Raw genomic sequence first — 24,310 nt, 5'->3', positions numbered from 1 at the left:
GCACACCAAATTTGGAAGCTTTAACCCTTAAAATAACGGAACCGGAGCCGTTTTGAACTTTAACCCCTTTACAGTCCCTGGTATCTGCTTTGCTGAGACCCAACCAAGCCCCAAGGGGAATACGATACCAAATGACGCCTTCAGAAAGTCTTTTCTAAGTATCAGAGCTCCTCTCACATGCGACTGCATGCCATGCCTCTCAAAAACAAGTGCGCAACACCGGCGCGAAAATGAGGCTCTGCCTATGCTTTGGGAAAGCCCCTAAAGAATAAGGTGTCTAAAACAGTGCCTGCCGATATTATTATATCAAAATACCCAGATAAAATGATTCCTCAAGGCTAAATATGTGTTAATAATCAATCGATTTAGCCCAAAAAAAGTCTACAGTCTTAATAAGCCCTTTTTGAAGCCCTTATTTACAATCGTAATAAACATGGCTTACCGGATCCCAGAGGGAAAATGACAGCTTCCAGCATTACATCGTCTTGTTAGAATGTGTCATACCTCAAGCAGCAAGAGACTGCTCACTGTTCCCCCAACTGAAGTTAATTGCTCTCAACAGTCCTGTGTGGAACAGCCATGGATTTTAGTGACGGTTGCTAAAATCATTTTCCTCATACAAACAGAAATCTTCATCTCTTTTCTGTTTCTGAGTAAATAGTACATACCAGCACTATTTCAAAATAACAAACTCTTGATTGAATAATAAAAACTACAGTTAAACACTAAAAAACTCTAAGCCATCTCCGTGGAGATGTTGCCTGTACAACGGCAAAGAGAATGACTGGGGTAGGCGGAGCCTAGGAGGGATCATGTGACCAGCTTTGCTGGGCTCTTTGCCATTTCCTGTTGGGGAAGAGAATATCCCACAAGTAAGGATGACGCCGTGGACCGGACACACCTATGTTGGAGAAATGGCTTACCGGTCCCCATGAGGGGAAATGACAGCCTTCCAGCATTACACAGTCTTGTTAGAAATATGGCTAGTCATACCTTAAGCAGAAAAGTCTGCTAACTGTTACCCCCAACTGAAGTTATTTCATCTCAACAGTCCTATGTGGAAACAGCAAACGATTTTAGTTACTGCTGCTAAAATCATATTCCTCTCACAAACAGAACTCTTCATCTTTTTCTGTTTCAGAGTAAATAGTACATACCAGCACTATTTTAAAATAACAAACTCTTGATAGTAGAATAAAAAACTACAACTAAACACCACATACTCTTGACCATCTCCGTGGAGATGTTGCCTGTGCAACGGCAAAGAGAATGACTGGGGTGGGCGGAGCCTAGGAGGGACTATATGGACAGCTTTTTGCTGTACTCTTTGCCATTTCCTGTTGGGGAAGAGATATTCCCACAAGTTATGGATGACGCCGTGGACCGGACACACCAATGTTGGAGAAATATAAATCCTAAAATAGCTATAATATAATTATAATTTATATTGTAGCTATATTAGGATTTATTTTACAGGTAAGTATTTAGCTTTAAATAGGAATAATTTATTTAATAAGAGTTAATTAATTTTCGTTAGATTTAAATTATATTTAACTTAGGGGGGTGTTAGTGTTAGACTTAGCTTTAGGGGTTAATACATTTATTAGAATAGCGGTGAGCTCCAGTCGGCAGATTAGGGGTTAATGTTTGAAGTTAGGTGTCGGCGATGTTAGGGAGGGCAGATTAGGGGTTAATACTATTTATTATAGGGTTAGTGAGGCGGATTAGGGGTTAATAACTTTATTATAATAGCGGTGCGGTCCGCTCGGCAGATTAGGGGTTAATAAGTGTAGGCAGGTGGAGGCGACGTTGTGGGGGGCAGATTAGGGGTTAATAAATAAAATATAGGGGTTGGCGGTGTTAGGGGCAGCAGATTAGGGGTACATAGGGATAATGTAAGTAGCGGCGGTTTACGGAGCGGCAGATTAGGGGTTAATAATAATATGCAGGGGTCAGCGATAGCGGGGGCGGCAGATTAGGGGTTAATAAGTGTAAGGTTAGGGGTGTTTAGACTCGGGGTACATGTTAGAGTGTTAGGTGCAGACGTAGGAAGTATTTCCCCATAGCAAACAATGGGGCTGCGTTAGGAGCTGAACGCGGCTTTTTGCAGGTGTTAGGTTTTTTTTTCAGCTCAAACAGCCCCATTGTTTCCTATGGGGGAATCGTGCACGAGCACGTTTTTGAAGCTGGCCGCTTCCGTAAGCAACTCTGGTATCGAGAGTTGCAGTGGCGTTAAATATGCTCTACGCTCCTTTTTTGGAGCCTAACTCAGCCATTCTGTGGACTCTCAATACCAGAGTTATTTTAAAGGTGCGGCCAGAAAAAAGCCAGCGTTAGCTACGCGGGTCGTTACCGACAAAACTCTAAATCTAGCCGAAAATGTATAAAGCTGTCAGTCATTCCATAGGCTGGGATTCACATCTTACACATGTGTATTTTATATTCACATGCCCCAAACCAATCAAATTCCAGGTAAATTGTCATTTTCTCATATAACATCATTACTATACAAGGTAATCACATGACACGCCACGTATACTAAATGCAAGGGCACGTAAACAACGCTTCAAGTAAACTTTCAGCGCAGGCGGGTTAGCGAGCGTGTGTAACAAGTTGAAAATAAACTGTTTGCAAGTGAGCGATTCCGATGTGCGGTAACTTCAGAACTTCGGATATTGCGACCGCACTAACTTCTTCTCCCAATAGATTTTAATGGAGAGCGTTAAAAAAAAATAAAAAAATAAAGCCAATGTTAGATATGCACTTTTTACATTCAATGTTCTTCACAAATTTTTATATATATATATATGAAAATATACAGGTATAGGTATTTATTTATAGATATATATAGGAATATACAGCTATATGTATAGGAATAAATAGATAGATATAGGAATATGTATTTCAAAATACTAAGAACATCTACTATGTAAAGAAAATTGGAATGTAAAATATTTACAGCACATAAAATATGCAATATTAAAATTGATTAAAAATGATTTCCAATGTTTCAGGTATTTGAGTGGAAAGGCCTCCAGAGAGTGTGAGTATTTGTGTGTATTTGTGTATATATATATATATACATATACGTATATGTATAACAAAATAACCTGACCACAACACAATAACAAATCTTATAACATTAAAGGGGCATATTCATGTATATCTGCAAATGTGGTATACGATACATTGCACGGCAACCCTGACTTGTTCCCAGTTTGTTTGATTAAGAGCTTGCATTTGTGTGTGTGGCTGCATTTGTGTGGCTGTATTAGGGACCCAGGTTTTTGGAAGAGACGTAGACGTGGTAACTGGGCTTGTCCAATTTGGCCAAATGCGGTAACTGACTCTTCCAGTTTTGCTTTTAATCTTAGCTGAGAGCTTGTGAGTGAGTGCTGGACTTTTGAGTGACTTGTGAGTGAGTGAGTGAGTGAGTGAGTGCTGGACTTTTTCTGTGTACTGCATGTGAAGTGGGATGTTATATTGGAGAAATAAGAAAAACACTGCACCTTCAGATGAACTTACACAGCCACCCAATCAAATACCACTGTGAAACAAAATACTGCACCCCTGTTGGTCACCATTTCACCCACCTGACCACTCCATCCAAAACCTCAAAATCAAGACTCTCAAAGGCAACTTCAAAAACACCATGGAAAGAAAAACCTTTGAAATTAAAATGATAATGCACTTCAACTCACTAAATTCTGGACTAAATATGGACTCTGGGTTCTTAACACATTATCAAAAAATGTTGTAATGTACTTTCATACAGTTTATTTCATATTCTACACTCTTTATACATAGGTACACAGGAAAGCCTATGTCCATACTTTTGCTATTATATATATATATATATATATATATATATATATATATATATATATATATATATATATATATATATATATATATATATATATATATATATATCCTCCAAGTAAAGCAGGCACTCACTGGGCTTTGTAGTAAAAGATATAACTTTATTAATTCATCTTAAAATTCCAGACATATTATGTCTATGGAATTTTAAGATGAATTAATAAAGTTATATCTTTTACTACAAAGCCCAGTGAGTGCCTGCTTTACTTGGAGGATATGGAGATTTATTAGCAGTGCACCGTGGCAATACCTGAATGGTAAGATTGTGCAATCCTATTTTGACTGTATATATATATATATATATATATATATACATATACATATACATATATACACATACATATATACACATACATATATACACATACATATATATATATATATATATATATATATATACACACATACATATATACATACACACACACATATATATATATATATATATATATATATATATATATATATATATATATATATATATATATACGCACACACACACATATATATAACAGAATTTATGTTTACCTGATAAATTACTTTCTCCAACGGTGTGTCCGGTCCACGGCGTCATCCTTACTTGTGGGATATTCTCTTCCCCAACAGGAAATGGCAAAGAGCCCAGCAAAGCTGGTCACATGATCCCTCCTAGGCTCCGCCTACCCCAGTCATTCGACCGACGTTAAGGAGGAATATTTGCATAGGAGAAACCATATGTTACCGTGGTGACTGTAGTTAAAGAAAATAAATTATCAGACCTGATTAAAAAAACCAGGGCGGGCCGTGGACCGGACACACCGTTGGAGAAAGTAATTTATCAGGTAAACATAAATTCTGTTTTCTCCAACATAGGTGTGTCCGGTCCACGGCGTCATCCTTACTTGTGGGAACCAATACCAAAGCTTTAGGACACGGATGAAGGGAGGGAGCAAATCAGGTCACCTAAATGGAAGGCACCACGGCTTGCAAAACCTTTCTCCCAAAAATAGCCTCAGAAGAAGCAAAAGTATCAAATTTGTAAAATTTAGAAAAAGTGTGCAGTGAAGACCAAGTCGCTGCCTTACATATCTGATCAACAGAAGCCTCGTTCTTGAAGGCCCATGTGGAAGCCACAGCCCTAGTGGAGTGAGCTGTGATTCTTTCAGGAGGCTGCCGTCCGGCAGTCTCATAAGCCAATCGGATAATGCTTTTAATCCAGAAGGAGAGAGAGGTAGAAGTTGCTTTTTGACCTCTCCGTTTACCAGAATAAACAACAAACAAAGACAAAGTTTGTCTGAAATCCTTAGTAGCTGCTAAGTAAAATTTGAGAGCACGAACTACATCCAAGTTGTGCAACAAACGTTCCTTCTTTGAAACTGGATTAGGACACAAAGAAGGCACAACTATCTCCTGGTTAATGTTTTTGTTAGAAACAACTTTTGGAAGAAAACCAGGTTTAGTACGCAAAACCACCTTATCTGCATGGAACACCAGATAAGGAGAAGAACACTGCAGAGCAGATAATTCTGAAACTCTTCTAGCAGAAGAAATTGCAACCAAAAACAAAACTTTCCAAGATAATAACTTAATATCAACGGAATGTAAGGGTTCAAACGGAACCCCCTGAAGAACTGAAAGAACTAGGTTGAGACTCCAAGGAGGAGTCAAAATTTTGTAAACAGGCTTGATTCTAACCAGAGCCTGAACAAAGGCTAGAACATCTGGCACAGCTGCCAGCTTTTTGTGAAGTAACACAGACAAGGCAGAAATCTGTCCCATCAAGGAACTTGCAGATAATCCTTTTTCCAATCCTTCTCGAAGGAAGGATAGACTCTTAGGAATCTTAACCTTGTCCCAAGGGAATCCTGCAGATTCACACCAACAGATATACCAAATTATGTGGTAATTTTTCTGGTTACAGGCTTTCAGGCCTGAACAAGAGTATTAATAACAGAATCTGAGAACCCTCGCTTTGATAAGATCAAGCGTTCAATCTCCAAGCAGTCAGCTGGAGTGGGTCGAACGGACCTAGAACAAGAAGGTCTCGTCTCAAAGGTAGCTTCCATGGTGGAGCCGATGACATATTCACCAGATCTGCATACCAAGTCCTGCGTGGCCACGCAGGAGCTATCAAAATCACCGACGCCCTCTCCTGATTGATCCTGGCTAGTTTGAAGGTCCAAGGTGCTACTAGTGCATCCACTAGAGCCGCCTTGGGATCCCTGGATCTGTACCCGTAGTAAGGAACTCTGAAGTTCTGACGAGAGGCCATCAGATCCATGTCTGGAATGCCCCACGGTTGAGTGACTTGGGCAAAGATTTCCGGATGGAGTTCCCACTCCCCCGGATGCAATGTCTGACGACTCAGAAAATCCGCTTCCCAATTTTCCACTCCTGGGATGTGGATAGCAGACAGGTGGCAGGAGTGAGACTCCGCCCATAGAATGATTTTGGTCACTTCTTCCATCGCTAGGGAACTCCTTGTTCCCCCCTGATGGTTGATGTATGAACTTGGCCCTCGCTAGCTGAGGCCAAGCTTTGAGAGCATTGAATATCGCTCTCAGTTCCAGAATATTTATCGGTAGAAGAGATTCTACCCGAGACCAAAGACCCTGAGCTTTCAGGGATCCCCAGACCGCGCCCCAGCCCATCAGACTGGCGTCGGTCGTGACAATGACCCACTCTGGTCTGCGGAAGGTCATCCCTTGTGACAGGTTGTCCAGGGACAGCCACCAACGGAATGAGTCTCTGGTCCTCTGATTTACTTGTATCTTCGGAGACAAGTCTGAATAGTCCCCATTCCACTGACTGAGCATGAACAGTTGTAATGGTCTTAGATGAATGCGCACAAAAGGAACTATGTCCATTGCCGCTACCATCAAACCTATCACTTCCATGCACTGCGCTATGGAAGGAAGAGGAACGGAATGAAGTATCCGACAAGAGTCTAGAAGTTTTGTTTTTCTGGCTTCTGTCAGAAAAATCCTCATTTCTAAGGAGTCTATTATAGTTCCCAAGAAGGGAACCCTCGTTGACGGAGATAGAGAACTCTTTTCCACGTTCACTTTCCATCCGTGAGATCTGAGAAAGGCCAGGACAATGTCCGTGTGAGCCTTTACTTGAGGAAGGGACGACGCTCGAATCAGAATGTCGTCCAAGTAAGGTACTACAGCAATGCCCCTTGGTCTTAGCACCGCCAGAAGGGACCCTAGTACCTATGAGAAAATCCTAGGAGCAGTGGCTAATCCGAAAGAAAACGCCACGAACTGGAAATGCTTGTCCAGGAATGCAAACCTTAGGAACCGATGATGTTCCTTGTGGATAGGAATATGTAGATACGCATCCTTGAAATCCACCTTGGTCATGAATTGACCTTCCTGGATGGAAGGAAGAAGTGTTCGAATGGTTTCCATCTTGAACGATGGAACCTTGAGAAACTTGTTCAAGATCTTGAGATCTAAGATTGGTCTGAACGTTCCCTCTTTTTTGGGAACTATGAACAGATTGGAGTAGAACCCCATCCCTTGTTCTCCTAATGGAACAGGATGAATCACTCCCATTTTTAGCAGGTCTTCTACCCAATGTAAGAATGCCTGTCTTCTTATGTGGTCTGAAGACAACTGAGACCTGTGGAACCTCCCCCTTGGAGGAAGCCCCTTGAACTCCAGAGAATAACCTTGGGAGACTATTTCTAGCGCCCAAGGATCCAGAACATCTCTTGCCCCAGCCTGAGCGAAGAGAGAGAGTCTGCCCCCCACCAGATCCGGTCCCGGATCGGGGGCCCGCATTTCATGCTGTCTTGGTAGCAGTGGCAGGTTTCCTGGCCTGCTTTCCTTTGTTCCAGCCTTGCATAGGTCTCCAGGCTGGATTGGCTTGAGAAGTATTACCTTCCTGCTTAGAGGACGTAGCCCTTGGGGCTGATCCGTTTCTGCGAAAGGGACGAAACTTAGGTTTATTTTTGGTCTTGAAAAGACCTATCCTGAGGAAGGGCGTGGCCCTTGCCCCCAGTGATATCAGAGATAATCTCTTTCAAGTCAGGGCCAAAGAGTGTTTTCCCCTTGAAAGGAATGTCAAGCAATTTGTTCTTGGAAGACGCATCCGCTGCCCAAGATTTTAACCAAAGCGCTCTGCGCCACAATAGCAAACCCAGAATTTTTTCGCCGCTAACCTAGCCAATTGCAAGGTGGCGTCTAGGGTGAAAGAATTAGCCAATTTAAGAGCACGAATTCTGTCCATAATCTCCTCATAAGAAGAAGAATTACTAATAATCGCCTTTCCTAGCTCATCAAACTAGAAACACGCGGCTGCAGTGACAGGGACAATGCATGCAATTGGTTGTAGAAGGGAACCTTGCTGAACAAACATCTTTAGCAGACCTTCTAACTTTTTATCCATAGGATCTTGGAAAGCACAACTATCTTCTATGGGTATAGTGGCGCGCTTGTGTAGAGTAGAAACCGCCCCCTCGACCTTGGGGACTGTCTGCCATCAGTCCTTTCTGGGGTCGACTATAGGAAAACAATTTTATAAATATGGGGGGAGGTACTAAAGGTATACCGGGCCTGTCCCATTCTTTACTAACAATGTACGCCACCCGCTTGGATATAGGAAAAGCTTCGGGGGGCCCCGGGGCCTCTAAGAACTTTTCCATTTTACATAGTGGTTCTGGAATGACCAGATAATCACAATCATCCAAATTGGATAACACCTCCTTAAGCAGAGCGCGGAGATGTTCCAACTTAAATTTAAAAGTAATCACATCAGGTTCAGCTTGTTGAGAAATGTTTCCTGAATCTGAAATTTCTCCCTCAGACAAAACCTCCCTGGCCCCCTCAGACTGGTGTAGGGGCCCTTCAGAAACCATATCATCAGCGTTCTCATGCTCTACAGAATTTTCTAAAACAGAGCAGTCGCGCTTTCGCTGATAAGTGGGCATATTGGCTAAAATGTTTTTGATAGAATTATCCATTACAGCCGTTAAATGTTGCATAGTAAGGAGTATTGGCGCACTAGATGTACTAGGGGCCTCCTGTATGGGCAAGACTGGTGTAGACGAAGGAGGGGATGATGCAGTACCATGCTTACTCCCCTCACTTGAGGAATCATCTTGGGCATCATTTTTACTAAATTTTTTTATGACATAAAATACATATAGTTAAATGAGAAGGAACCTTGGTTTCCCCACAGTCAGAACACAATCTATCTGGTAGTTCAGACATGTTAAACAGGCATAAACTTGATAACAAAGCACAAAAAACGTTTTAAAATAAAACCGTTACTGTCACTTTAAATTTTAAACTAAACACACTTTATTACTGCAATTGCGAAAAAGTATGAAGGAATTGTTCAAAATTCACCAAAATTTCACCACAGTGTCTTAAAGCCTTAAAAGTATTGCACACCAAATTTGGAAGCTTTAACCCTTAAAATAACGGAACCGGAGCCGTTTTTATATTTAACCCCTTTACAGTCCCTGGAATCTGCTTTGCTGAGACCCAACCAAGCCCAAAGGGGAATACGATACCAAATGATGCCTTCAGAAAGACTTTTCTATGTATCAGAGCTCCACACACATGCAGCTGCATGCCATGCTGTCCTCAAAAACAAGTGCGCCATACCGGCGCGAAAATGAGGCTCTGACTATGATTAGGGAAAGCCCCTAAAGAATAAGGTGTCAAAAACAGTGCCTGCCGATATAATCATATCAAAATACCCAGAATAAATGATTCCTCAAGGCTAAATATGTGTTAATAATGAATCGATTTAGCCCAGAAAAAGTCTACAGTCTTAATAAGCCCTTGTGAAGCCCTTATTTACTATCTTAATAAACATGGCTTACCGGATCCCATAGGGAAAATGACAGCTTCCAGCATTACATCGTCTTGTTAGAATGTGTCATACCTCAAGCAGTAAGAGACTGCACACTGTTCCCCCAACTGAAGTTAATTGCTCTCAACAGTCCTGTGTGGAACAGCCATGGATTTTAGTTACGGTGCTAAAATCATTTTCCTCATACAAACAGAAATCTTCATCTCTTTTCTGTTTCTGAGTAAATAGTACATACCAGCACTATTTTAAAATAACAAACTCTTGATTGAATAATAAAAACTACAGTTAAACACTAAAAAACTCTAAGCCATCTCCGTGGAGATGTTGCCTGTACAACGGCAAAGAGAATGACTGGGGTAGGCGGAGCCTAGGAGGGATCATGTGACCAGCTTTGCTGGGCTCTTTGCCATTTCCTGTTGGGGAAGAGAATATCCCACAAGTAAGGATGACGCCGTGGACCGGACACACCTATGTTGGAGAAATATATATATATATATATATACACACAAACACACACATATATATATATATATATATATATACACACTTATATAAATGACACACACACACATATATATATATATATATATATATATATATTTACGTTGATTGGAGTAGCCGTGTTGGTCCAGAGATTTAGATATAAAAATAACAAGAGTATTGCATTGAGCAATGATACTTATTTATTGGACTAACTATACATTTATAAGATGACAAGCTTTCGGAAGAGTTCCTTCCTTTATCAAGTCTGAAGCAATACTGACCAATTCAATGGAATTTACAGATTGTATCTTAAAACACAGAATAGCTAAGAAGACAGAAAGTGCAGTGAGAGGAGGAGGTGTCGTAAAAATCATGAGGGGGGCTTAGGTAACAAGCAGACAGTGTCCAGTGTAGGAGAACAGACAGGGGAAATATATAGCTTTACATAGAGCATATACTGACATAAAGTTATATATCAACATTGAATCAATATCTATAAAGATGTGAAATTGTATATACAGGGGGAATACAAAAGTTAAAAAAGACAAAAGTGTGGACATAGGCTTACCTGTGTACTTATGTATAAAGAATGTGGAATATAAAATGTAATTGACTAAATGAAAGCTATACATATTCATGTATATCTGCAAATGTGGTATACATGATACATTGCACTGCATGTGAAATGGGATGCTATATTGGAGAAACAAGCCAAAAACTGCACCTTCGGATGAACTTACACAGACACTCAATCAAAAACCACTGTGAAACAAAATACTGTACCCCTGTTGGTCACCATTTCACCCAACCTGACCACTCCATCCAAAACCTCAAAATCAAGATTCTCAGAGGCAACTTCAAAAACACCATGGAAAGAAAAACCTTTGAAATGATAATGCACTTCAACCTGTTTAATTCTGGACTAAATGTGGACTCTGGATTCTTAACACATTATCAAAAATTTTGTAATGTACTTTTATTTAGTCAATTACATTGTATATTCCACATTCTTTATACATAGGTACACAGGTAAGCCTATGGAACTCTTCCGACAGCTTATAAATGTATAGTTAGTCCAATAAATAAGTATCATTGCTCAATGCAATACTCTTGTTATTTTGATATCTATATATATTTATATATATTATTATTTTTATTATTATTTATTTTTATTTGTTTTATTTCTTCTTCTTTCCTTTCTTATTTTTGACTATTTTATTCTCCCCCTGTATACATCATTTCACATATTTATACATATGGGTTCCATATTGATATATAACTTTATGTCAGTATATGCTCTATGTATAGCTATATATTTCCCCTGTCGGTTCTCCTATACTGGACACTGTCTGCCTCTGTCACCTCATGATTTTACGGCACCCCCTCCTCTCCCTGCACTCAGACCTCTGTAACACTTTGTCCTTTTTAGCCATTCTGTGTTTCAAGATTAAGGGGTATATTTACCATAGTGCGAGCGGACATGATACGAAGTAGCGTATCATGTCGCTGCACATCGATAAATGCAGACAGCATACACTCTCAGCATTTACCATTGCACCAGCAGTTCTTGTGAACTGCTGGTGCAATGCTGCCCTCTGCAGATTTGCGGCCAATCCATACAGAGCTTAATAAATCATCCCTATTATCTGCAAATACTCACAATACTGCCAATAGTACCTCGCACTAACAATAGCGTATCACTTGTAATACATGTGCAAGTTAGCGCAGTCACAATATTGCCTATAGCAACTCGCAGTAATAATAGCGTATCACTTGTAATACATGTGCAAGTTAGCGCAGTCACGATATTGCCTATAGCGACTCGCACTAACAATAGCGTATCACTTGTAATACATGTGCAAGTAAGCGCAGTCACGATATTGCCTATAGCGACTCGCACTAACAATAGCGTATCACTTGTAATACATGTGCAAGTTAGCGCAGTCACGATATTGCCTATAGCGACTTGCAGTAATAATAGCGTATCACTTGTAATACATGTGCAAGTTAGCGCAGTCACGATATTGCCTATAGTACCTCGCACTAACAATAGCGTATCACTTGTAATACATGTGCAAGTTAGCGCAGTCACAATATTGCCTATAGCGACTCGCACTAACAATAGCGTATCACTTGTAATACATGTGCAAGTTAGCGCAGTCACGATATTGCCTATAGTACCTCGCACTAACAATAGCGTATCACTTGTAATACATGTGCAAGTTAGCGCAGTCACGATATTGCCTATAGCGACTCGCACTAACAATAGCGTATCACTTGTAATACATGTGCAAGTTAGCGCAGACACGATATTGCCTATAGCGACTCGCACTAACAATAGCGTATCACTTGTAATACATGTGCAAGTTAGCGCAGTCACGATATTGCCTATAGCGACTCGCACTAACAATAGCGTATCACTTGTAATACATGTGCAAGTTAGCGCAGTCACGATATTGCCTATAGTACCTCGCACTAACAATAGCGTATCACTTGTAATACATGTGCAAGTTAGCGCAGTCACGATATTGCCTATAGCGACTCGCACTAACAATAGCGTATCACTTGTAACACATGTGCAAGTTAGCGCAGTCACGATATTGCCTATAGTACCTCGCACTAACAATAGCGTATCACTTGTAATACATGTGCAAGTTAGCACAGTCACGATATTGCCTATAGCGACTCGCACTAACAATAGCGTATCACTTGTAATACATGTGCAAGTTAGCACAGTCACGATATTGCCTATAGCGACTCGCACTAACAATAGCGTATCACTTGTAATACATGTGCAAGTTAGCGCAGTCACGATATTGCCTATAGCGACTTGCAGTAATAATAGCGTATCACTTGTAATACATGTGCAAGTTAGCGCAGTCACGATATTGCCTATAGCGACTTACAGTAATAATAGCGTATCACTTGTAATACATGTGCAAGTTAGCTCAGTCACAATATTGCCTATAGCGACTCGCACTAACAATAGCGTATCACTTGTAATACATGTGCAAGTTAGCACAGTCACAATATTGCCTATAGCGACTCGCACTAACAATAGCGTATCACTTGTAATACATGTGCAAGTTAGCTCAGTCACGATATTGCCTATAGCGACTCGCAGTAATAATAGCGTATCACTTGTAATACATGTGCAAGTTAGCTCAGTCACAATATTGCCTATAGCTACTCGCACTAACAATAGCGTATCACTTGTAATACATGTGCAAGTTAGCGCAGTCACGATATTGCCTATAGCGACTTGCAGTAATAATAGCGTATCACTTGTAATACATGTGCAAGTTAGCGCAGTCACGATATTGCCTATAGCGACTTGCAGTAATAATAGCGTATCACTTGTAATACATGTGCAAGTTAGCGCAGTCACGATATTGCCTATAGCGACTCGCACTAACAATAGCGTATCACTTGTAATACATGTGCAAGTTAGCTCAGTCACGATATTGCCTATAGCGACTCGCAGTAATAATAGCGTATCACTTGTAATACATGTGCAAGTTAGCTCAGTCACAATATTGCCTATAGCTACTCGCACTAACAATAGCGTATCACTTGTAATACATGTGCAAGTAAGCGCAGTCACGATATTGCCTATAGTACCTCGCACTAACAATAGCGTATCACTTGTAATACATGTGCAAGTTAGCGCAGTCACGATATTGCCTATAGCGACTTGCAGTAATAATAGCGTATCACTTGTAATACGTGTGCAAGTTAGCGCAGTCACGATATTGCCTATAGCGACTTGCAGTAATAATAGCGTATCACTTGTAATACGTGTGCAAGTTAGCTCAGTCACAATATTGCCTATAGCTACTCGCACTAACAATAGCGTATCACTTGTAATACATGTGCAAGTTAGCGCAGTCACGATATTGCCTATAGCGACTCGCACTAACAATAGCGTATCACTTGTAATACATGTGCAAGTTAGCGCAGTCACGATATTGCCTATAGCGACTCGCACTAACAATAGCGTATCACTTGTAATACATGTGCAAGTTAGCACAGTCACGATATTGCCTATAGCGACTCGCACTAACAATAGCGTATCACTTGTAATACATGTGCAAGTTAGCGCAGTCACGATATTGCCTATAGCGACTTGCAGTAATAATAGCGTATCACTTGTAATACGTGTGCAAGTTAGCTCAGTCACAATATTGCCTATAGCGACTCGCACTAACAATAGCGTCTCGCACTAACAATAGCGTCTCGCACTAACAATAGCGTATCACTTGTAATACATGTGCAAGTTAGCGCAGTCACAATATTGCCTATAGCTACTCGCACTAACAATAGCGTATCACTTGTAATACATGTGCAAGTTAGCGCAGTCACAATATTGCCTATAGCTACTCGCACTAACAATAGCGTATCACTTGTAATACATGTGCAAGTTAGCACAGTCACAATATTGCCTATAGCGACTCGCACTAACAATAGCGTATCACTTGTAATACATGTGCAAGTTAGCGCAGTCACAATATTGCCTATAGCTACTCGCACTAACAATAGCGTATCACTTGTAATACATGTGCAAGTTAGCTCAGTCACGATATTGCCTATAGCGACTCGCACTAACAATAGCGTCTCGCACTAACAATAGCGTATCACTTGTAATACATGTGCAAGTTAGCACAGTCACAATATTGCCTATAGCGACTCGCACTAACAATAGCGTATCACTTGTAATACATGTGCAAGTTAGCGCAGTCACAATATTGCCTATAGCTACTCGCACTAACAATAGCGTATCACTTGTAATACATGTGCAAGTTAGCTCAGTCACGATATTGCCTATAGCGACTCGCACTAACAATAGCGTCTCGCACTAACAATAGCGTATCACTTGTAATACATGTGCAAGTTAGCACAGTCACAATATTGCCTATAGCTACTCGCACTAACAATAGCGTATCACTTGTAATACATGTGCAAGTTAGCACAGTCACAATATTGCCTATAGCTACTCGCACTAACAATAGCGTATCACTTGTAATACATGTGCAAGTTAGCACAGTCACAATATTGCCTATAGCGACTCGCACTAACAATAGCGTATCACTTGTAATACATGTGCAAGTTAGCTCAGTCACGATATTGCCTATAGCGACTCGCACTAACAATAGCGTATCACTTGTAATACATGTGCAAGTTAGCACAGTCACAATATTGCCTATAGCGACTCGCACTAACAATAGCGTATCACTTGTAATCTAGTCCAAACATGGTTCCAGAAGCAATTAAACAAAACATTTAATTAATGTCAAACTATTTTTTTAAATGTACGGAATAAAACCTATTTTCAGACACTCCCTGCCCTATGATTTTCTCCACTCCCAGACTTTAGTTGTTGAAGCATATAAAGTGGCGGCTTAATTTATGGATGACAGAATTACAGTGACTTGTGGCTGACCCTAGGGAGTTGTATCTATTAAGGTATAGTATTGTTTCATGAGGCCTTTGTTAATTAGATAAGCACAGAATTCAATAACAAAGCCTGGGGGTAGGAAATCCCCACCCAGGAAGTGCGCTGCGCGACATAAAAACTAAGTACTTGACATTGATTTATTTATGTTGCAATTTCATAACATATGGCCCATTACGTTCCCTGCATCACAGCTCAGTGTAAATAACAATTTCCTGGTCCAATTAATCTTCAACGTAACCCTATGCATACTCAGGTAGCCCAATGCCATTCTTGTATAAAGTACTACCACATACCCTGCTGGAAGACACAATTCTACTACTCTTTATTAAATAAATCGTTTCCACATGAATACAACACATATAATCTAAACAGTATTCACAGTCACGTAGACACAGATAGTTAAGGGCCAGTATGGGTAAGTAATATTATATATTGTTATACATTGTAAACAGACCTTTCACAGGGCTTACAGGAACCTCTCATGTATAGAATGTAAATGTTTAGTACCACGATCTTCTTGTGCAGATTCTGTTACTTTATATTAGAAAATTAACAAGTCAAAAGGGACACAGCACATTGATCTACCGTACAGTGTCATAAAGCACATAATATTCCCTGACCAGCACTCCGGTTGATGAGGAGCGGTCAGCCGCTTCTCCTCCAATGTGAGAGATTGATGGGGTTGTTACAGAACATTACTCACAATATTGTATAGTGTATTGTCAGAGAGGAGAATACCTAAGGTTAACCCCTTCATACACAACATCAGCTAGTGCCACAGTGTATTAATGACAGTGACATGTTTATGTGCTCAGTACCTGCTAGTGTCACAGTGTACTAATGACAGTGACATGTTTATGTGCTCAGTACCTGCTAGTGACACAGTGTACTAATGACAGTGACATGTTTATGTGCTCAGTCCCTGCTAGTGCCACAGTGTACTAATGACAGTGACATGTTTATGTGCTCAGTACCTGCTAGTGTCACAGTGTACTAATGACAATGATATGTTTATGTACTCAGCCCCTGCTAGTGCTACAGTGTACTAATGACAGTGACATGTTTATGTGCTCAGTCCCTGCTAGTGACACAGTGTATTAATGACAGTGACATGTTTATGTGCTCAGTCCCTGCTAGTGCCACAGTGTACTAATGACAGTGACATGTTTATGTGCTCAGTACCTGCTACTGACACAGTGTACTAATGACAGTGACATGTTTATGCGCTCAGTCCCTGCTAGTGCCACAGTGTACTAATGACAGTGACAGTTTATGTGCTCAGTACCTGCTAGTGTCACAGTGTACTAATGACAATGATATGTTTATGTACTCAGCCCCTGCTAGTGCTACAGTGTACTAATGACAGTGACATGTTTATGTGCTCAGTACCTGCTAGTGACACAGTGTATTAATGACAGTGACATGTTTATGTGCTCAGTACCTGCTAGTAAGACAGTGTACTAATGACAGTGACATGTTTATGTGCTCAGTCCCTGCTAGTGCAACAGTGTATTAATGACAGTGACATGTTTATGTGCTCAGTACCTGCTAGTGCCACAGTGTACTAATAACAGTGACATGTTTATGTGCTCAGTACCTGCTAGTGCCACAGTGTACTAATGACAGTGACATGTTTATGTGCTCAGTACCTGCTAGTGACACAGTGTACTAATGACAGTGACATGTGTATGTGCTCAGTCCCTGCTAGTGCCACAGTGTACTAATGACAGTGACATGTTTATGTGCTCAGTCCCTGCTAGTGTCACAGTGTACTAATGACAGTGACATGTTTATGTGCTCAGTACCTGCTAGTGTCACAGTGTACTAATGACAGTGACATTTGTATGTGCTCAGCCCCTGCTAGTGCCACAGTGTACTAATGACAGTGACATGGTTATGTGCTCAGTCCCTGCTAGTGTCACAGTGTACTAATGACAGTGACATGTTTATGTGCTCAGTACCTGCTAGTGCTACAGTGTATTAATGACAGTGACATGTTTATGTGCTCAGTCCCTGCTAGTGCCACAGTGTACTAATGTCAGTGACATGTTTATGTGCTCAGTCCCTGCTAGTGTCACAGTGTACTAATGACAGTGACATGTTTATGTGCTCAGTCCCTGCTAGTGTCACAGTGTACTAATGACAGTGACATGTTTATGTGCTCAGTCCCTGCTAGTGCCACAGTGTACTAATGACAGTGACATGTTTATGTGCTCAGTCCCTGCTAGTGAGACAGTGTACTAATGACAGTGACATGTTTATGTGCTCAGTACCTGCTAGTACCACAGTGTACTAATGACAGTGACATGTTTATGTGCTCAGTCCCTGCTAGTGTCACAGTGTACTAATGACAGTGACATGTTTATGTGCTCAGTACCTGCTAGTGCCACAGTGTATTAATGACAGTGACATGTTTATGTGCTCAGTCCCTGCTAGTGCCGCAGTGTACTAATGACAGTGACATGTTTATGTGCTCAGTCCCTGCTAGTGTCACAGTGTACTAATGACAGTGACATGTTTATGTGCTCAGTCCCTGCTAGTGTCACAGTGTACTAATGACAGTGACATGTTTATGTGCTCAGTCCCTGCTAGTGTCACAGTGTACTAATGACAGTGACATGTTTATGTGCTCAGTCCCTGCTAGTGACACAGTGTACTAATGACAGTGACATGTTTATGTGCTCAGTTCCTGCTAGTGTCACAGTGTACTAATGACAGTGACATGTTTATGTGCTCAGTACCTACTAGTGCCACAGTGTATTAATGACAGTGACATGTTTATGTGCTCAGTACCTGCTATTGTCACAGTGTACTAATGACAGTGACATGTGTATGTGCTCAGCCCCTGCTAGTGCCACAGTGTACTAATGACAGTGACATGTTTATGTGCTCAGTATCTGCTAGTGCCACAGTGTACTAATGACAGTGACATGTTTATGTGCTCAGTACCTGCTAGTGCTACAGTGTACTAATGACAGTGACATGTTTATGTGCTCAATGCCTGCTAGTGTCACAGTGTACTAATGACAGTGACATGTTTATGTGCTCAATACCTGCTAGTGTCACAGTGTACTAATGACAGTGACATGTTTATGTGCTCAGTCCCTGCTAGTGCCACAGTGTACTAATGACAGTGACATATTTATGTGCTCAGTCCCTGCTAGTGTCACAGTGTACTAATGACAGTGACATGTTTATGTGCTCAATACCTGCTAGTGTTACAGTGTACTAATGACAGTGACATGTTTATGTGCTCAGTCCCTGCTAGTGCCACAGTGTACTAATGACAGTGACATATTTATGTGCTCAGTCCCTGCTAGTGCCACAGTGTACTAATGACAGTGACATGTTTATGTGCTCAATACCTGCTAGTGTCACAGTGTACTAATGACAGTGACATGTTTATGTGCTCAGTCCCTGCTAGTGCCACAGTGTACTAATGACAGTGACATATTTATGTGCTCAGTCCCTGCTAGTGTCACAGTGTACTAATGACAGTGACATGTTTATGTGCTCAATACCTGCTAGTGTTACAGTGTACTAATGACAGTGACATGTTTATGTGCTCAGTCCCTGCTAGTGCCACAGTGTACTAATGACAGTGACATATTTATGTGCTCAGTCCCTGCTAGTGCCACAGTGTACTAATGACAGTGACATGTTTATGTGCTCAATACCTCCTAGTGTTACAGTGTACTAATGACAGTGACATGTTTATGTGCTCAGTACCTGCTAGTGACACAGTGTACTAATGACAGTGACATGTCTATGTGCTCAGTACCTGCTAGTGACACAGTGTACTAATGACAGTGACATGTCTATGTGCTCAGTACCTGCTAGTGTCACAGTGTACTAATGACAGTGACATGTTTATGTGCTCAGTCCCTGCTAGTGCCACAGTGTACTAATGACAGTGACATGTTTATGTGCTCAATACCTGCTAGTGTCACAGTGTACTAATGACAGTGACATGTTTATGTGCTCAGTCCCTGCTAGTGCCACAGTGTACTAATGACAGTGACATATTTATGTGCTCAGTCCCTGCTAGTGTCACAGTGTACTAATGACAGTGACATGTTTATGTGCTCAATACCTGCTAGTGTTACAGTGTACTAATGACAGTGACATATTTATGTGCTCAGTCCCTGCTAGTGCCACAGTGTACTAATGACAGTGACATATTTATGTGCTCAGTCCCTGCTAGTGCCACAGTGTACTAATGACAGTGACATATTTATGTGCTCAATACCTGCTAGTGTTACAGTGTACTAATGACAGTGACATATTTATGTGCTCAGTCCCTGCTAGTGCCACAGTGTACTAATGACAGTGACATGTGTATGTGCTCAGTACCTGCTAGTGACACAGTGTACTAATGACAGTGACATGTCTATGTGCTCAGTACCTGCTAGTGACACAGTGTACTAATGACAGTGACATGTCTATGTGCTCAGTACCTGCTAGTGTCACAGTGTACTAATGACAGTGACATGTCTATGTGCTCAGTCCCTGCTAGTGCCACAGTGTACTAATGACAGTGACATGTTTATGTGCTCAATACCTGCTAGTGTTACAGTGTACTAATGACAGTGACATGTTTATGTGCTCAGTCCCTGCTAGTACCACAGTGTACTAATGACAGTGACATGTTTATGTGCTCAATACCTGCTAGTATTACAGTGTACTAATGACAGTGACATCTCTATGTGCTCAGTCCCTGCTAGTGACACAGTGTACTAATGACAGTGACATGTTTATGTGCTCAGTACCTGCTAGTACCACAGTGTACTAATGACAGTGACATGTTTATGTGCTCAGTACCTGCTAGTGCCACAGTGTACTAATGACAGTGACATGTTTATGTGCTCAGTACCTGCTAGTGCCACAGTGTACTAATGACAGTGACATGTTTATGTGCTCAGTATCTGCTAGTGCCACAGTGTACTAATGACAGTGATATGTTTATGTGCTCAGTACCTGCTAGTATCACAGTGTACTAATGACAGTAACATGTTTATGTGCTCAGTCCCTGCTAGTGTCACAGTGTACTAATGACAGTGACATGTTTATGTGCTCAGTCCCTGCTAGTGTCACAGTGTACTAATGACAGTGACATGTTTATGTGCTCAGTCCCTGCTAGTGCCACAGTGTACTAATGACAGTGACATGTTTATGTGCTCAGGTGCCTGATATTGTCACAGTGTACTAATGACAGTGACATGTTTATGTGCTCAGTCCCTGCTAGTGACACAGTGTACTAATGACAGTGACATGTGTATGTGCTCAGTCCCTGCTAGTGTCACAGTGTACTAATGACAGTGACATGTATATGTGCTCAGTCCCTGCTAGTATCACAGTGTACTAATGACAGTGACATGTTTATGTGCTCAGTACCTGCTAGTGCCACAGTGTACTAATGACAGTGACATGTCTATGTGCTCAGTACCTGCTAGTGACACAGTGTACTAATGACAGTGACATGTTTATGTGCTCAGTACCTGCTAGTGACACAGTGTACTAATGACAGTGACATGTCTATGTGCTCAGTACCTGCTAGTATCACAGTGTACTAATGACAGTGACATGTTTATGTGCTCAGTACCTGCTAGTGCCACAGTGTACTAATGACAGTGACATGTCTATGTGCTCAGTACCTGCTAGTGACACAGTGTACTAATGACAGTGACATGTTTATGTGCTCAGTCCCTGCTAGTGTCACAGTGTACTAATGACAGTGACATGTTTATGTGCTCAGTCCCTGCTAGTGTCACAGTGTACTAATGACAGTGACATGTTTATGTGCTCAGTCTCTGCTAGTGTCACAGTATACTAATGACAGAGACATGTTTATGTGCTCAGTACCTGCTAGTGACACAGTGTACTAATGACAGTGACATGTTTATGTGCTCAGTACCTGCTAGTGACACAGTGTACTAATGACAGTGACATGTTTATGTGCTCAGTACCTGCTAGTGTCACAGTATACTAATGACAGAGACATGTTTATGTGCTCAGTACCTGCTAGTGACACAGTGTACTAATGACAGTGACATGTTTATGTGCTCAGTACCTGCTAGTGACACAGTGTACTAATAACAGTGACATGTTTATGTGCTCAGTACCTGCTAGTGACACAGTGTACTAATGACAGTGACATGTTTATGTGCTCAGTACCTGCTAGTGACACAGTGTACTAATGACAGTGACATTTTTATGTGCTCAGTACCTGCTAGTGACACAGTGTACTAATGATAGTGACATGTTTATGTGCTCAGTCCCTGCTAGTGTCACAGTGTACTAATGACAGTGACATGTCTATGTGCTCAGTACCTGCTAGTGACACAGTGTACTAATGACAGTGACATGTTTATGTGCTCAGTACCTGCTAGTGACACAGTGTACTAATGACAGTTAAATGATTATGAGCTCAGAACTTATTAATTAAACAGAGCTACTGAGTGTCTTATCAAAATGAATTTGTTGGTACGTCTGGCACACAAGGAGTTAAATAAAACCTGACTGCACTAGAGCGCAGCAGGTTAAGTGTTTGGGTCAGAAGGAGAACACTACAGTAAATATCTTGATACCACATAGATTCCCAAAAGTGAAATAAAAAAAAAGTAAAAAACACAGTGTCCTTACAGCCAGTGACCCATAGCCCTGCTCTGTCACTGTTATTAGAATACTGATCTGTATAAAGTTCCATCATTTTATCACTTGGTCACCAACTGGCAGAACAATAATATCTACTATATGTAATGAATAAAGCCTCGGTTTTAAAGGGACATTAAACACTAAATAAACGCTAGATAGAATAATGCAATCAAAGAAAAGATTAGTCTGAGAACAACAAGTAGATTTATTTTTTAAAGCTGTATTCATTGTTTAAATATTGACAAAATTAGTGTAAAGTTTTAGTGTCTATAAAACAATGGGAATTTTTTTTATATATACGATTTATCATTTTATATTATGATCTCAAAGTGTTGAATGTCCCTTTCGTTACACCGTTCTATCACCTCTCAGCAGATTATATAATGTTCTGTAAAGTTCTGGTATTTGGAACCGAGGGACAGTTATTTGTATTCTCAGCCAAAAGAAAAAAAAAATCAATATCAGCAGCTCTGCTCAGAGAATATATATATATGATCCTCAGTACATGTCATTAATCCTACAACACAACTACAAAAAGTAGCACCAAAAAAAGCATTATTCCTATTGATCATTCCAATCGAAACATTTCTATTATTTTCATCTCATTTTACCATTGCAGAGAAGACCTATGACGTCTTCGGTGGAGCTGCTGTTCAACTTCAAATTGATAGTGATAACCAGTTGAAGATAAATGCACAAGTTACATTAATTATCTCTGTCACACACAGTCCCACAAAAGAATATAAAAGGGAGCTGTTGGCTGAATGTTTACTTTAACAATAATTTATAGACATAAATACCAGATGCCTCTAGATGACACTTGAAGATTAATAGAATGACCAGTTATGGTGGACTTAACTAAGTCTAATTCCCTTTTTTTTCCAAGTGGGACAACTTTAAGAGATCCTGGGGGTTCTGATAGCTCTGTAGATTCCATATGAAGAAGTTACAAGCAACCGCTGAAGTCTAGGGGCCCAATTCTCTAACGCTCTCTGGTCTGGTGAGACTATCTAAGAAGTCTTGAGAGTACTGTGAGGTCCATCAAAGAAGGAACACACACACTACAATATAATGCCCAATCCTAAAAAAAAGATTATGTGTGATTTCTCTCCATGCTGGCAAGTTTTTCATCATCAGGCTCCAAATCTTAATTATACACCAAAATCTTAATTATACACCAAAATCTTAATTATACAATCAGTTGAGATTTTGAGCCGTCTCTATATAAATATCTTCCACCCTATCAACAAATTAGACAACATGCCGGGTAACGAGTGAAGCTATCAACCAGTCCCCTGTTTTATTCTCATACCTTATCAGCCATGATCATTGAGGAGCCTCCATGAATACCAAGGATAGGAGTAAGTGTCTGGGCAGAGATGAAGTCTAAAATTTGGGCGATAGCCTCCTGATCTGTATCATCACCAAATACAACCCCTTGGACTTTCTTGTCAGACATGAGGCCACATATTCTTGTGATAATACTCTTAGGGTCCGATTCGTTCATGCTGACCAGCGCCACTCTAGGCGTCACAGACAGGTGGTGGAAGTCATCTTTTTCGTGAACGTCTTTGATGGCGACCTCTTCTGAGGTTCCTACCAAAATAACTGCAATGTCCAGAAAGGGGTGTTTCTGCGCTTGGCAACCCATGTAGAAGAGGATAGTTAGGCTGGTTATTAGGACGTAGCAGGGTCCTGTAGGCCTCATCTTCATCTCTTACACTCCCTGAAAAACAAGAACACAGCAGAGGTCAGATTGCAAATCCCTAGTACTGGACAAATAGCTTCAGTTATCCGGAAAGAACACCCCACACAACCTGTGCTTAGCACTGTTCTTTAACATTTAAAGTAAAATGTGTTTAAAGAGACAAGAACAAAATAATGTACTCAGGTAAGCAGCTGACAAGCGTTCATTGTATTCAAAGCAGTTGCAGGAACACCCTCTCAACTGACAGAATAAAGGTAAAGAAGCTATTTGTTAAAAGTGAAATACACTCCAGAAGGAAAGATAGATTAAGGGGACACATG

The 24,310-nt window shown here is 40.8% G+C and overlaps 1 protein-coding gene across 1 annotated transcript in view; it reads right to left on the bottom strand.

The window, feature by feature from the left end:
- GRIN2B (glutamate ionotropic receptor NMDA type subunit 2B) overlaps positions 1-23,990 on the bottom strand; it is a 519,238-nt gene extending 495,248 nt beyond the window's left edge. The window contains exon 1 of the mRNA XM_053721343.1: positions 23,595-23,990. Within this exon, the coding sequence (XP_053577318.1) occupies positions 23,595-23,990 (396 nt within the window). The remainder of the gene's footprint in view (positions 1-23,594) is intronic.
- Between the last annotated feature and the right edge of the window lie 320 nt (positions 23,991-24,310).

The sequence above is a fragment of the Bombina bombina genome, chromosome 7 (genome assembly GCF_027579735.1).
Source record: "Bombina bombina isolate aBomBom1 chromosome 7, aBomBom1.pri, whole genome shotgun sequence".
NCBI lineage: Eukaryota > Metazoa > Chordata > Amphibia > Anura > Bombinatoridae > Bombina > Bombina bombina.
This window is presented reverse-complemented; position numbering and strand designations above follow the sequence as displayed.